The 14,036-nt window shown below is 57.4% G+C and overlaps 4 protein-coding genes across 4 annotated transcripts in view; 1 reads left to right on the top strand and 3 right to left on the bottom strand.

Annotated features, from left to right (window-relative positions):
* The window catches only part of SPRG_20323 (RuvB-like 1), a gene marked incomplete at both ends in the record, with an annotated part of 1,918 nt that extends 1,601 nt beyond the window's left edge, over window positions 1-317 (bottom strand). The window contains 2 exons of the mRNA XM_012346548.1: window positions 19-165; window positions 312-317. Coding sequence (XP_012201938.1) covers window positions 19-165; window positions 312-317 — 153 coding nt within the window. The remainder of the gene's footprint in view (window positions 1-18; window positions 166-311) is intronic.
* A 566-nt stretch (window positions 318-883) lies between these two features.
* Window positions 884-1,941, bottom strand: SPRG_06944 (hypothetical protein). The gene is made up of 7 exons (XM_012346410.1): window positions 1,647-1,941; window positions 1,541-1,600; window positions 1,334-1,492; window positions 1,167-1,289; window positions 1,068-1,124; window positions 979-1,016; window positions 884-931 (listed from the first exon to the last, which is right to left on the bottom strand). The coding sequence occupies exons 1-7, from the start codon at window positions 1,935-1,937 to the stop codon at window positions 901-903; spliced, it is 759 nt and encodes a 252-aa protein (XP_012201800.1). The 5' UTR covers window positions 1,938-1,941; the 3' UTR covers window positions 884-900.
* Window positions 1,942-2,525: 584 nt separating this feature from the next.
* Window positions 2,526-3,688, bottom strand: SPRG_06943 (hypothetical protein). The gene has a single exon (XM_012346409.1). It carries the CDS (start codon window positions 3,655-3,657, stop codon window positions 2,653-2,655), a length of 1,005 nt encoding a protein of 334 aa, XP_012201799.1. The 5' UTR covers window positions 3,658-3,688; the 3' UTR covers window positions 2,526-2,652.
* Window positions 3,689-5,199: 1,511 nt separating this feature from the next.
* Window positions 5,200-14,021, top strand: SPRG_06942 (hypothetical protein; the record flags this gene model as incomplete). The annotated part of the gene is made up of 2 exons (XM_012346408.1): window positions 5,200-11,288; window positions 11,348-14,021. Coding segments are annotated over 2 exons (8,763 nt in total), but the record flags the coding sequence as incomplete, so codon positions are not given.
* Between the last annotated feature and the right edge of the window lie 15 nt (window positions 14,022-14,036).

Below are 14,036 nucleotides of genomic sequence, written 5' to 3'. Positions count from 1 at the left end.
CTTGATGAGCTCGACGACAATACCCGCGGCCTCGCGCGCCTTTTCTTGGCCAACAAGGCCCGAGCCAATGGGCAGGGCAGAGCCGTCGACGTCCAGGCCCAGGCCCTTGACGTGCGTGTGCGACGCCACGCGCTGCGTCTTGATCGTGCTCACGACTTCTTCGATCTACGAGGTCCATGAAGCGCCGCTCATCGCTGTCATCAGGCGGCGGTGCATGGGCGCTTGGGCCATAGAGCGCGCGGGCAGCCAGGCTCATGCGCTTCCGCCCGGGCAGCCATGCATCGCGCTTGCCATCGTCGCGATCCACGCACCTTCATTTCGGCGGATGTGCGGTGAAATGGAATTTGATCCTTGTGGAAGGTTGCTATTGATTGGATATTAACAGGAAGATCCACTTGCTTTCAATTGGCTATAATCATTTCACAGGCGCTCTGCGATTGGCTGTTTTCGAAAAAGATCTTTCCAGAATTAAGCAAGGAAATTTACCGTGATTTCCCCACCCATGTACATGTACACCGACGCCAACAATTGAGTACACAAAGTGGCATGCAGGGATATTGTATGAAGACTGAGCCTAAAAAATGCCGAGAGGTGTCTTCGGTACATGCTGCTTCCGATCGCGGCGTGACATGCGCCCCATAGTGGGACCCACATTGGTCACTGATGTACACGTCCAACATTATTTCGTCGACGATTGAACGCACACATCGCAAACACGCAAGTGGTTGGTTATACATGTTTCGGTCTCAGGCCAGCATGGGACACGACTCGACAAAAAACACTTAGACGTGTACGTGATCGGTAGGAGACGACGGCTTCATGCCCCCCCGGCCCGGGGGCGGGGTCAAGTCGCTTAAACTACTCGAGGCGCTTGCAGCATTGCATTCATAGTGGCTTTGTTTACCTTAAGGTTGTGTCGAGGAATACGCCCCTACGTTTCTGACTGTGAGCACAAAGGGTCACGTCTGCGACGCGTACTGCTGTGTCGTCGCACAGTGCTTCTTGGCGGGGCGATCCTGGGTCCAACCTCATCAGCCAGATATATCATACAGTAAAAACGAATGTACCGAGTCCTCGTCGTGTCGTGGCGTGCGGACAAGGCACGTCGTCGCACCGGCCGACGGCTACAATGTCACTTTAGCGGCGTCTTGCGAGCGGCCTCGCACCTCGCGGAGCGACAGCTGCGCGCGCAACACCGCGTTTTCTGCTTCGAGCTCTTGCAGACGTGCACGTATCGGGATCATCTCGGGGCTGTTGGCAGCGCACACCGATCTTGAGCCCGCGTGGATCTAGATCCACCTGTCACAACGTTGACGGTCCCATATCATCCTACCTCGTGGACCTGGGCTTCTTGGCGCTTGACACGGACGTGGAGCGAGCCAAGGTTTGAGGCCATGGCGTCCATCTTGTGCCCAAGCGATAGGAGTGAGCCTTGCACGCTGTTCATGAAGCGCGCCAGATCCGGCACGGCAATGCCGACCCGGGGGACTTCCTGTGCCATCGTAAAATCTCAACCAAGGCGGCAACATAGATCACTTACCTCGACGGGGGCCTTCATGGCTGCTTTTGCTGGTGGCTCAACGACGCTCTTCGCTTGTGTCTATAGTGATGCGAATGATGACCTTCCTGCATGCCGAATGAGCCACCTTGAGCATTGGGCTGTATGCTGGCCTCGCTGCAAGCTTCTCAAGCTCTAGAGCGTCTTCGTCGCTCGCGTCAAAGCTCGCGCGGGCTAGATCGGCGTCCCCGTGGTCGGTGGTCACGTGCAGCGTGTCGTCGCTCTCGTCGTCAGAGGCTTGCGCGTCGTAGCCCATGTGGATACGAATGCGCTGGCGCAGCTCGGACGCGAGGCCCTTGGTGCCCAGCGAGTGCTTCCCGCAGTACGACCTTGCAGTATGGTACGGCAAGCGCTCAATGTCCTTTTCCGTCAGCTTCATGACGACTTGGATTGTCTGTCTCCCGGGAGCCAATCACGGACGAGCAGCCGGCCAATCAGACGCGGCGATCCAGTCCAGGTCTCGGGGGGCAAGCTCCATCCAATAATGCTTGGGTGGGGGGGCTTCTCCAAGTGAAGGTACTCTCCATAACAAGCAGACAGACCCGCCATCGATAGGTAGGTACATTACGTACAAGAGATGACGTCTGGTTTATGTGAAAAGTCCGTGGGCGATGTACTTCCTATACTATTCGAACTTGCATCGCACGATGGCGGGGATGACTCGACGTGGTCCGAGGGTCTGGCGACATCCATCACGACGCGTGATGTGTTGAGATGAGTCTACTGCCAGCCTACATGTATCAGAGACGATAATACTTTTTGGGCTCATTTTGATGTTTGCGTGAATGATTCAAGACATCCATGGCTTTGGAACCAGAAAACACGCAACCAGGTGAAAAATGGTGAATGTCTCGATGAGTTTTCCTCATCATTGGCATGCAAATAGAAACCGCACCGCCGATATAGGATGAGAAGAGCTATAGGCAGAGATCCACGACACACACGGAGAGCGAAAAGAAGAGTGTTTGGGTTACATTCGTACTCATATTTCCTGGCCGGGCAAGGCTTTAAAAGCACAAAAGTCAGCGAAGACTTGGTTGCACGCATCATTACATCGATCAGATCACAAACACTCTATGCTACAAGGATGTCAATTAGGCCGCGCGAATCGAGTTGCCATCGGCGGCCGGCGGCACCGAGTGGTGCATGCAGTAGAGCCCCCGGCGCACGACTTTCTCGCAGCTTTCGTGAGCACAGCGCTTGCCGCCGCCGTGGGCGACGCAAAAGCCTTCGCCTCGGTCTTTGCGCGAACAGCCTTCTTTGGTGCACTTTCGGACCCCGCCGTGCTTGTGGCAGAGCCCGTGGCGCTGGATCGTCTTCATGCAGTTGGCGTACTTGCACGTGCGGGGCGGCTTCTTGGTGTTATCCTGCTGTTCGTCGCTCCTTCCATGCGGCGGCGAGGACGAGCCCACGATAGGCGTCGGTGGGAGCGGGGCGGGGGGTAGACAACTGTACCGTGTTGTCTCTGCGGGGGGCTGGTAACCGTAGGGTCGCGAGATCGACGTGTAGTTGTGCTGGTACTGGATGTTCGTGCCAGGCAAGTACGTTGGCATGTACGAAAGCGTGTCAAAGCTGGGTGGTACCAACGCTTGCACTGGACGCGGACTCAGCTCGTATCCTTGCCCGCGCTGAGGGAGACCGCGAGGTTCGTGGTGGTACTGTGGTGGCGTGCCGTAGGAGGACCAGGACGCCGGCGCCTCAACGGTTGCCTGCACGCGCGGGCTGTCGACGGGCTTGTATCCACTCGACATACTATACGTGGTCGTGGGCGTTGGTGCATTCGCATACATAGCACCAAGCGGCGTGCACGGCGAAGACGACGAATACGAGACCGCACGCGTCTCGGTCTCCTTGGCGCCGTACGTAGGATGCTGCGCGCGGCTGGCGTCGTTATTGGTTATGAAACCAATGTCGTATTGAGGCGGCGGCTCGTACGTCGTGGGCAGTTCATTGACGTTCTGCGGAGGCGGGTCCGAGAGCTGGCACACCTGGGCGTACCGGTGCGACGGGCGATGGCGCGCGACGGGCGAGTGTAGAATCTCGTTGAGCATACGCACTTCGCCTTGCGAGATCGCGAGCGACGCGACGTGGGACTCCATGACTGGTTTGTGGACGCGTGATCGATGGAAATACTGACCTTGGCGCGGTTGCGCAGACCAACCGCGGCCTTTCGCGAGCCAATCAGATCGCTTGAAACATACACTTTTTCGATCGTTTTTGTCCTATCGGCGCTCGATTATGTGCGATCGAAGCCACAAAACGCCCGCGTCTTGATGACGTGCACACAGCGTTGTCCATAATGTGAATATATATACGGATGAAAAACACCCAACTTTACCTGAAACCGTGAAACGGGTACGCGCCATGTTCGGGATTTCCCGCGGCCCAACGTTGAAGCTAACGTACATGTGGTGCCACAGAGCGGCGCGTGGTGCCACGCTGGATCTTGGTCATCACTGACCCATCGCGCCTCGTTACCATGAGCCAACGCTTTTGTGTGGTTTAACGCAGGCGGTCCCACGCTGGAGACGTACGAGTGAAGATGGCCAAGAAATACAGTGCACTAATAGATTGAAATGGCTGTTTGCTACCGTATGAGAGCGAAACATGTCATTGGCTACGTGTTTGCCGTGATGACGCTACGGGACAGCCTCTGTAGCATTTAGCCTCTCACTGAGGTGGTATTCTGTCGGGTGGTCCGAGTACAGGAGCCTGCGTACGACCTCGAGCGAGCTATCTCTCGGCGAGTGGGGTCCACCACGCGATGGATCTCTCCGTGCGCAGCTCACTCCCAACGTCAAAGTGCTGGTGCCAACTCCAACGCATCTACGTATGCGAAGTCTTTGAGTTAGTATTTGCTAATTTGATTTCAACGCGAACACGTTTGATTAATTGACTGAAGTGGTCCGCGTGCAAGAAAATCTTTATCGTGGCGGTGATGCGACAACAGCTGTCTATTGTACTCGAAGTCGTGTGTGGCCCATTTCCAAGTAAGTAATGGACGAGGTGCTTCGCGACATGGCTGTGTCACAAAAACTTAACCAAAATTCCCCGATTTGCAGCCCGTAGCATAAAACTAAACCCGCCTCGCCCACTACTAGGCTGATGGGCACGAATACATTCAATTTCGCTGAAGCGTTCGGCCTTCGATGGAGGAACTTCTTTGCGCTATTTCGCACCGAGTGAGTCCAATGGAAGGTCGAGGTCTGCTCGCGTCATGTCAAAGCTCAGCGAACGCATCTGCATTTCGATATTTTCTTTTTTCTTTCATTGGTACCATAAGAGGCCGACTTCCACGCGTTGGCTGCTGCGTGCTTCCTTGGCCGTGTCAAGCTATGAGCACTAAACTAAACTAAACTAAACTAAACTAAACTAAACTAAACTAAACGATCATCACATGAATACTACTGATACTCGCACGCCGTAGCGCGTAGTAGTTATGATCTCCCTTTACGCCATACAACGCCAGGGTCTCCAAGTCATTGCTAAAGTTGACGGCATATCCGCCACTCGATTTGATCCACAACCCGACCCTCGTTCGAATCGATTCAAGTCGACTATAGTCGAAAAAGACTGACTAAACTGAAACTGAACCCAATAACGGTCGCGACCCCCGGAAGAGACACTTTCTTTGCCAAAGGATGGAGGCGCCGAGTCCGGCCCGCGACCGGCGCGGCGAGCCCAAGAAAGCCGACGGGCTCTTCACACTGCAGCAGGACCCGGCGTACCAACTCCACTTTGTCAACCACGAGAAGCCCAAGCCGGAGCGGCCCACGCACGCCGGCCTCGCGTCGCCGTCGTCATTGCGGTACGCGACACGGTCCTCGACGCCCGTCCAAGCGACGAGCGTCAAGTCACCCAAGAAGGTCCTCGACATTCCGCTCTTGAAGAGCCCCCCCAAAGAAAAGCGCACAAGCGTGCGCAAGCCCGTCTTGCCGGACGTTCCGACGTCACCCAAGCCAGGGTACGCGTCCTCACCACTGCGTTCGAAAGAGCCATCGAGTGGGCTCCATTTTCTGCGCCAGTCGCTCTCCGAGCACGAGCCGTCGGCGCCCGACGTGGTCGAAGACGAGCTCATCGACGAGACGAGTGCGCCGCCGCCACCGTCGCACGTGCCTCCCAGCGACGAGTCGGCCGACGAGGCGCTCATCCGCGCGGCCAACCTCCAGACCGGCGAAGACGCCATCGCGTTCTTCGCGCGCAATGGTTCCAACAGCCAGATCAAGTTTGTGCATCTCAACCGCGCGACGTCGGTCCTCTTTCGTCCGTACGACCTCATGGTGGTCCGACCACTCGACGTGCAGCCCGAGCATTTCACCATGTCAGCCAGCGGCCTCGTGCACATTTCGCCCGGCTCGCCGAGCGAATTCATTGCGCTCGCCGAGTGGATGCGGCAGTCGACGCTCTTCAACGTGCTCACGAGCTTTCGCTTTTACAAGTACTACTTGGTCAACAAGGCGTTTAGCGCGTGGCGCGCCCGAGTCCGCTTCAAGCTCTTTTGCCGGCAGCGCAAAGCACTAGCGTCGACCTTGTACCTTGGCAAGGCCAGCTTTAGCCTCCCGCTGCTGCAAGTGAACCGCGTCATGATGGAGCTCCAAAGCGTCCTCCTCCTCGACTTTCGCGCGCAAAAGACGTACGAAGCGGCGGCGTTCGTCGAGTACCAAGCCACGAAGCGCGCAGAAGCCTCCAAGCAGTTTGAAACGTGCGTCGAGAAGCTCCAAGTGATTGCGCAAAAGGTCTGTTCGGACGTAAACAGCCTCGCGCGCCAAGCCCACCAAAACGACGATCTTAACGACCTTGCGGCGTCGGTTCACGCCGACAAGACCAAGTCGATCGTGGCCGCCAAAACCGAGCAGCAGCAGCGCAGGAAGCTGCTCAAGCGCGCCGCCGAAGAAGCCGCGATGCTCTGCGACTTTATCCGGTTGATCGACTACATTACGACCGAGAATTTGGTGCTACTGGCCGTGCAGAGCTGCCGCGAGTTCCTTGCCGAGCTCTCGAAATCGCCGCGCAAAACTGGACTCTTTGAGACGACGATTCACTTTGGCGACGTCGACACGGTCTTTTCCCCCACGTGCGAGCAGATCCAAGGGATCGTTGTGTCGATGACTGACGACATTGTCGCCGCCGTCAACTCGGTCTCGCGCATCATCTACCTTCGGCAGTTCAACCAGTACATTGCCAATGCCATTTCGGACGGTCCGCACATCGGTCCGACCATCACCATGAGCTTGGACTTTCAGCTCATTCGCGGCGAGTTGGTGGCCAAGATCCTCGCCGACTACCTCGAGGCCGCCGAATACGTCAAGATCTTTGATAGCGTCCGACCCATCTACGAATACGACAAGCAGTGGGATTTCGAGAACGACTACTCGCTCCGCGGCCACACGGTCACGTCGCTCAAGGCCGATATGCTCCAGATTGCCACGTGGGAAAAGGAGCTTGAGAAGATGCGGGCAGGGCAAACGATCGGCATCTTGCATGTCGAGAGCCGCAAGCTCAAGCAGAATCTGATTCCAATGACTGCCGCCAAGTTGGACGCGATGAAAGGCCTCGTCAAAGACCAAGCCCGGGCGAAATGCAAGGCGCAGCTCACCGAGTACAAGCAGCGCATCCAGCTCGTGAGCCAGCGGCCGCAGCACCTCAAGGAGTTTGCCGCGCACGTCGAGCGCGTCCAAGGCCTCAAAGCCAAACAAAAAGCACTCGTCAAGAACACCAACGTCGTCGACGAGATGTACCGGCTATTGGGCAACTACGGCGTGCGCATTAGCTCGGAAGACATGGTGCAGCTCGACGACCTCCGGTCCGTGCAAGAGAGCTACAAGGAAGAAACCGAGGCGGTCGACGTGTTTATTCAAGGCAAGCTCGGCGAGATGACGACGCAGCTGGATGCGAACATTGCCCGTCTCGACGAGCAAGTCGTGCAGCAGAGCGAGGTGCTTCAAACCGGCGTCTTTATTGATGTCGGGCACTTTGAAGACACGAATCTCGTGCTCAGCGAGCTCGACGTTGTCAAGCAGCGGCTCGCGCAGCTCGAAGAGATGAGCAAGCAGTATACCGAGTACCAAGGGCTCTTCAACATTGACCCGTACAACTACACCAACCTCGCGACGACGCTCGACTATTACAACACTGTCGAAGTCCTTTGGACGTCGATCGACAAGTGGAACGAACAGCAGCGCAACGTGCTCACCAACCCGTTCTCCGAAGTCAACGTCGACGAGCTGGCAAAAGACGTCGCGATAGCGTTCAAGGACGCGTACTCGATGCACAAGAAGCTCAGCAACGACGTGACCGCGCTCTTGAAGGACAAGACGGCCGAGTTCAAGCAAACGATCCCGACGATCCTCGAGCTCGGTAGTCCGAGCATGAAGGACCGACATTGGGAGAAGATCTTCAAGGCGCTCAACCAGCCGTGGTACCCCGGCATCTCGTTTACACTCGACAATCTCATCCAGTACGACATTTTCGAGTTCAAGGACCTCGTGTCCGAAGTCGCCGCCACGTCGTCGGGCGAAGCGCAAATTGAAGCGTCGCTCAACAAGATCAAGCACGGGTGGGAAGCCACCGAGTTTGTGTGTCTCTCGCACCGCGACTCGAAGGAGATGTTTATCCTCGGCGGCCTCGAAGATATCTTGACGCTCCTCGAAGACAACCAAGTGACGCTGCAGACGATGATGGGATCCCGGTACATCATGGGCGTCAAGGACGAAGTCGAGCGCTGGAACAAGAAGCTCGCGCTCCTCTCCGAAACCATCGACGAGTGGGTGACGTGTCAACGCAACTGGATGTACCTCGAGACGATCTTTTGCGCCGAAGACATCCAAAAGCAGCTGCCCATCGAAGCCCAGAAATTCCAGCTCGTCGATAAGAACTGGAAGACGACCATGGCGCGGACGCACGACGATCCCGCGTGTCTCCGTGCGGTCGAGAACGGCACCGAGATGCTCGACCAATTCAAGGCGTCCAACCAGCTCCTCGAAGAGATTCAAAAGTCGCTGGAAGACTACCTCGAGACGAAGCGCATGGCGTTCCCACGCTTTTACTTTCTCTCGAACGACGAGTTGCTCGAGATCCTCAGCCAAACCCGCGACCCGCGCGCCGTGCAGCCGCACCTCGGCAAGTGCTTTGATGCGATGAAGTCGGTGCATTTCGAAGAAATTCCCGGACAGTCGACGCCCAGCAACCGGATCACGGCCATGGTGTCGGGCGAAGGCGAGCGCGTCAACTTTCCCAACGTCGTCGTCGCGCAAGGACCGGTCGAAATGTGGCTGCTCGAAGTCGAAAAAGCCATGCGCCACAGCCTGTATACGGAAGCGTTCAAGTCCTTCTCGTCGTACCCGGAGGAGCACGCGATTGATAGGAAAGAGTGGCTCTTTGCGTACCCGTCCCAGGTCATCATCATGATCGACCAAGTGTTTTGGACCAAGAACGTCTCGCGGGCCATCGCAGCCGTCGAGAGCGGCGCAGACAGTGCGGCCGTCGACACGTTTCTCGAGTTTAGCCTCGCGCAGATCGATGGCATGGTCATTCTCGTCCGAAGCGACTTGAGCAAGCTCCAGCGCATCCTCATGGGCGCGCTCATCACGATCGACGTCCACGCGCGGGACGTGGTCCGGTCGCTCCTTGCCAACAAGATTTCGTGCCTCACGGACTTTGAATGGACGAGGCAATTGCGCTACTACTGGGAGGCGGATGTCAACAATTGCGTGTGCCGTCAAACCAACACGCGCTTCCTCTATGCGTACGAGTACCTCGGGAACACGCCGCGGCTCGTGATTACGCCGCTGACCGACATTTGCTACATGACGCTCACGGGCGCGCTGCATTTGCGACTGGGGGGCGCCCCGGCTGGCCCCGCCGGCACGGGCAAGACCGAGACGACCAAAGATCTCGCCAAGGCGCTCGCAGTGCAATGCGTCGTCTTCAACTGCTCGGACGGGCTCGACTACAAGATCATGGGCCGGTTCTTCTCGGGACTGGCGCAGGCCGGCGCGTGGGCCTGCTTTGACGAGTTTAACCGTATCGACATTGAAGTGCTCAGTGTCATTGCGCAGCAGATTCTGTGCATTCAACAAGCCATCATTTGCAACGCCGACCAGTTTGACTTTGAGGGCAAACTCATTCGATTGAACACGGGCTTTGGGGTCTTTATCACGATGAACCCGGGGTACGCGGGTCGGACCGAGCTGCCCGACAACCTCAAGGCACTCTTCCGACCGGTCGCGATGATGGTGCCCGACTACCGCCTCATTGCCGAAATCGTGCTCTTTTCCGAAGGATTCGCCAACGCGCTCCCGCTCTCGCACAAGATGACGCAGCTCTACTCGCTCTCGTCCGAGCAATTGAGTAAGCAAGACCACTACGACTTTGGCATGCGCGCCGTCAAGAGTGTCCTTGTCGCGGCCGGGCAGCTCAAGCGCAAGTGGCCGGAAACCCACGAAGATTTGCTCTTGATCCGCGCCATGCGCGACTCGAACGTGCCGAAATTTCTCGAGGCCGACCTCCCGCTCTTCCGCGGTATCATTTCCGACTTGTTTCCGGGTGTGCTCGTCCCGTTCGTCGACTATGGCGTGCTTCAGAAAGCGATTGAAACGCAGCTCGAGGCGCTCAATTTACAGCAAGTGGCGTCGTTTGTCATCAAAGCCATCCAAGTGCACGAGACGCAGCTCGTACGCCACGGCATGATGCTCGTCGGCGAGGCGGGCAGCGGCAAGTCGACCAACGCCATGATTCTCGCGCGCGCCCTCTCTTCCTTGCATGCCGATGGCGTCGTGGACCGCGACGGCTTTTACAAGACGGTGACGCGCTTGATTTTGAACCCAAAGAGTATTTCGGCCGGCCAGCTCTACGGCGAGTTCAATCTGCTCACGTCCGAGTGGACCGACGGCCTCGTGCCCAAGCTCGTACGCCAAGCGGTCACCGAGGCCGCCGAGTCGGACGCACGCAATTGGGTCATTTTTGACGGACCGGTCGACGCCGTCTGGATCGAAAACATGAACACGGTCCTCGACGACAACAAGACGCTGTGTTTGAGCAACTCGGAGCGCATCAAATTGCCGTCCACGCTCCACATGATGTTTGAAGTCCAGGATCTTCGCGTCGCGTCGCCGGCGACCGTGAGTCGATGCGGCATGGTGTACATGGAGCAAGTGCATGTCGGTCTCTTGTCGCTGGCGAGGACATGGAAGATCAACGTGCTCGACACGTTTGCGTCGGCGGAGATCGCGACGACGCTCCTCGAGCTCATCGAGATGCACGTCCCGGCCGCGATCGGCTTTGTCCGCGCCAAATGCAAGGAGAAGATTCCGAGCAACAACGGCAACCTCATGACGTCGTTCCTCAACTTGCTCGCGTCCTGTCTACGCGCCGCCATCACGGGCGCAGCGACGGGCACCGATCTTGGATCCCTCGCGCGCATGTACTTTATCTTTAGCCTCACCTGGAGCGTCGGCGCCAACATTGACGACGCGTCGCGACCCCGCTTTCACGACTTTTGCCTCGACCAACTCCGCACCTTGTTTGAGTTTGTGGGACCGATCGACAATGTGTACAATGTCGCGATCGATGACGTCAACGCCAATTGGGTCTCGTGGGTCCACCGCACGCCGCACTTCAAGTATGACGCGTCGCTGTCGTACTTTTCAATGCTCGTGCCGACGCAAGACACGACGCGGTTCCGGTACCTCCTCGAGCGTCTCATGTCCAACAACCACCACGTGCTGTACAGGTATCTCGATCTAGATTTCTTGCTAGAAATTTTGGAGAGATGGATAAATTTGTCGGTAGTGGCGAGACGGGGGTCGGGAAGAGCGTCGTGATTCAGTCGTTTCTGGACGAAATGGCCAAGACCGACAACTTTGTCGCGGCGACCATGGGCTACAGTGCGCAGACCAAGCCCGCGAATCTCAACGAGATGCTCGAACTCAAACTCGAAAAGAAGCGCAAGAACCTTCTGGGACCACCGTCGGGGAAGAAGATGCTCATGTTCATCGACGACCTCAACATGCCTGCGCTCGAGGTCTACGGCGCGCAGCCACCCAACGAGCTGCTACGCCAAGTCATTGACCAGAACGGGTACTATGACACGGACAAGATGTTCTTCAAGAACGTGACCAACGTCGTCTTTGCGGCCGCGTGCGCTCCCCCCGGCGGCGGGCGCAGCGAGGTGACGCCCCGCTTGATCCGGCATTTTCACATGGTGTGGATCCCGAATCTGTCGCCGGACGCAATGACGCAGATTTTCGTCTCGATTCTCAGCGGGTTCTTGGAGCTCGAAGTGCCATCGCTCGCCCATATGGGTCGTCCGATCGTCTCGGCCAGCGTCCAGCTCTACCAGCGCGTCGAAGCCGAGTTGCTCCCCACGCCGTCCAAGTCGCACTACACGTTCAACCTCCGCGATCTCTCCAAAGTCTTTCAAGGCGTCCTCATGATCACCAAGGAGCACGCGTCGTCGATTGACGCGCTGGTGCAGCTCTGGCTGCACGAAGAGGCGCGGGTCTTCCGAGATCGGCTCATTGACAGCGCCGACCGCACGTGGTTCAATACCGCATGCGCCGCGCTCCTCGAGACGCATTTGCAGCTGTACTGGGAACCCTCGACGTTCGAGAACCTTTTGTACGGCGACTTTGTGTCCCGCGAGAACAAGAAATACCAAAGCATCGACGACATGGGCCGCCTCAACACGCTTCTCCTCGAGTACCTCGAAGAGTACAACATCACGTTTCCGAGCCAGATGTACCTCGTCTTCTTCAACGACGCGATCCACCACGTGAGCCGCATCTGCCGCATCTTGCGCCAACCCCGCGGCAACGCGCTGCTTGTCGGCGTCGGCGGGTCCGGTCGACAGAGTTTAACGCGCCTCGCGGCCTTTATGGCCGACTACAAGTGCTTCTCGATTGAAATCACTCGCGGGTACGGCCCCAACGAGTTCCACGAAGACCTCAAGAAGATTTTGATGGTCGCGGGCGCCGAGGCTAAGCCGGTGGTCTTTCTCTTCTCCGACACGCAAATCGTTGTCGAGTCGTTTTTGGAGGACATCAACAATGTCCTCAACACGGGCGACGTCCCAAATCTGTATGCGGCCGACGAAATGGAGAAGATCGTCGGCATGGTCCGGCCACTCGCCGCCGCTGTGGGTAAAATGACCCGCGAAGACATTATTGCGCACTACATTATGCTCGTGCGCGAGAACCTCCACATGGTGCTTGCGTTCTCTCCGATCGGTGGCGGGTTCCGCAACCGGTGCCGCATGTTCCCGTCGCTTGTCAATTGCTGCACGATCGATTGGTTCTCGGCGTGGCCCGAAGACGCGCTCAACTCGGTCGCGATTCGGTTCCTCGCGGCCGCCGCCGACGAGCTCGGCATTGAAAAGCACGTGCAATCGCTCTGCGGCATGGCCGTCACGATCCACCGCAGCGTCGAAGTCGCGACCGCCAAGTACTTTAAAGAGCTCAAGCGCCAGACGTATACGACACCAACCTCGTACCTCGAGCTCATTCGGCTCTACGTCGACATGCTCCGCACGCAGCGCGGACTCGTCAAGGCCAAGGAAGCCCGGTACCGCGGAGGGCTCAAGAAGCTCGCGGAGACGGAGGACATTGTCGGCAACCTCAAAGTCGAGCTCACGGAGCTCCAGCCCGTCCTTGTCAAGAGTCAGCAAGAGACGTCGGACCTCCTCATTCAAGTGAGCAAGGACCAAGAGGAAGCGGATAAGCAACAGGTGCTCATCGAAGCGGACGTGCGCGCCGCCAACTTGATTGCTGACGAAGTCAAGATCATCAAGGACGACTGCCAAAAGGACCTGGACGAAGCGATGCCAGCATACTATGCAGCGATCGGCGCGCTCAACTCGCTCAAGAAGGACGACATTACGGTGCTAAAGACGTTTACGAACCCGCCCAAGATGGTCGGCGTTACGCTCAACGCGGTCTGTCTTCTCTTTGGCGCCAAGCAAGAGTGGAACGAAGCCAAGAAGCTCTTGAACGACATGAAGTTTCTCGACAAGCTCAAGGAGTACGACAAGGACAACATTCCGACCAAGACGATTCGGCAATTGGCCAAATTCATGCAAGACGAAGAGTTTACGCCCGAGAACCTCTCGTCCATCTCGTCGGCGGCCACGTCGCTCTGCATGTGGGTACGCGCCATGTACACGTACGACACGGTCGCCAAGAACATTGGCCCGAAGAAGGAGAAACTCAAGGCCGCCGAAGCGTCGCTCGCCGACGAGCAGGCAAAGTTGGATGTCAAGCAAGCGGGGCTGAACGAAGTGTTGGCCAAAGTCGCGGCGCTCAAGCGCACGCTCCAAGGAGCACAAAAGAAGAAGTCGGACCTCGAAGCCCAGACGTCGCTGACGCAAGCACAGCTCGTGCGCGCCGAGAAGCTCATCGACTCGCTTGGCGAAGAGAAAGGCCGGTGGTGCGACTGCGCCGACTCGCTCAAGATCGATATGGTCAACCTGGTCGGCAACATGATC

This window comes from Saprolegnia parasitica, assembly GCF_000151545.1.
Source record: "Saprolegnia parasitica CBS 223.65 unplaced genomic scaffold supercont2.29, whole genome shotgun sequence".
Taxonomy (NCBI): domain Eukaryota; phylum Oomycota; class Saprolegniomycetes; order Saprolegniales; family Saprolegniaceae; genus Saprolegnia; species Saprolegnia parasitica.
Note: the sequence above shows the minus strand (reverse complement) of the source record. Positions and strands in the feature narration are given on the sequence as shown.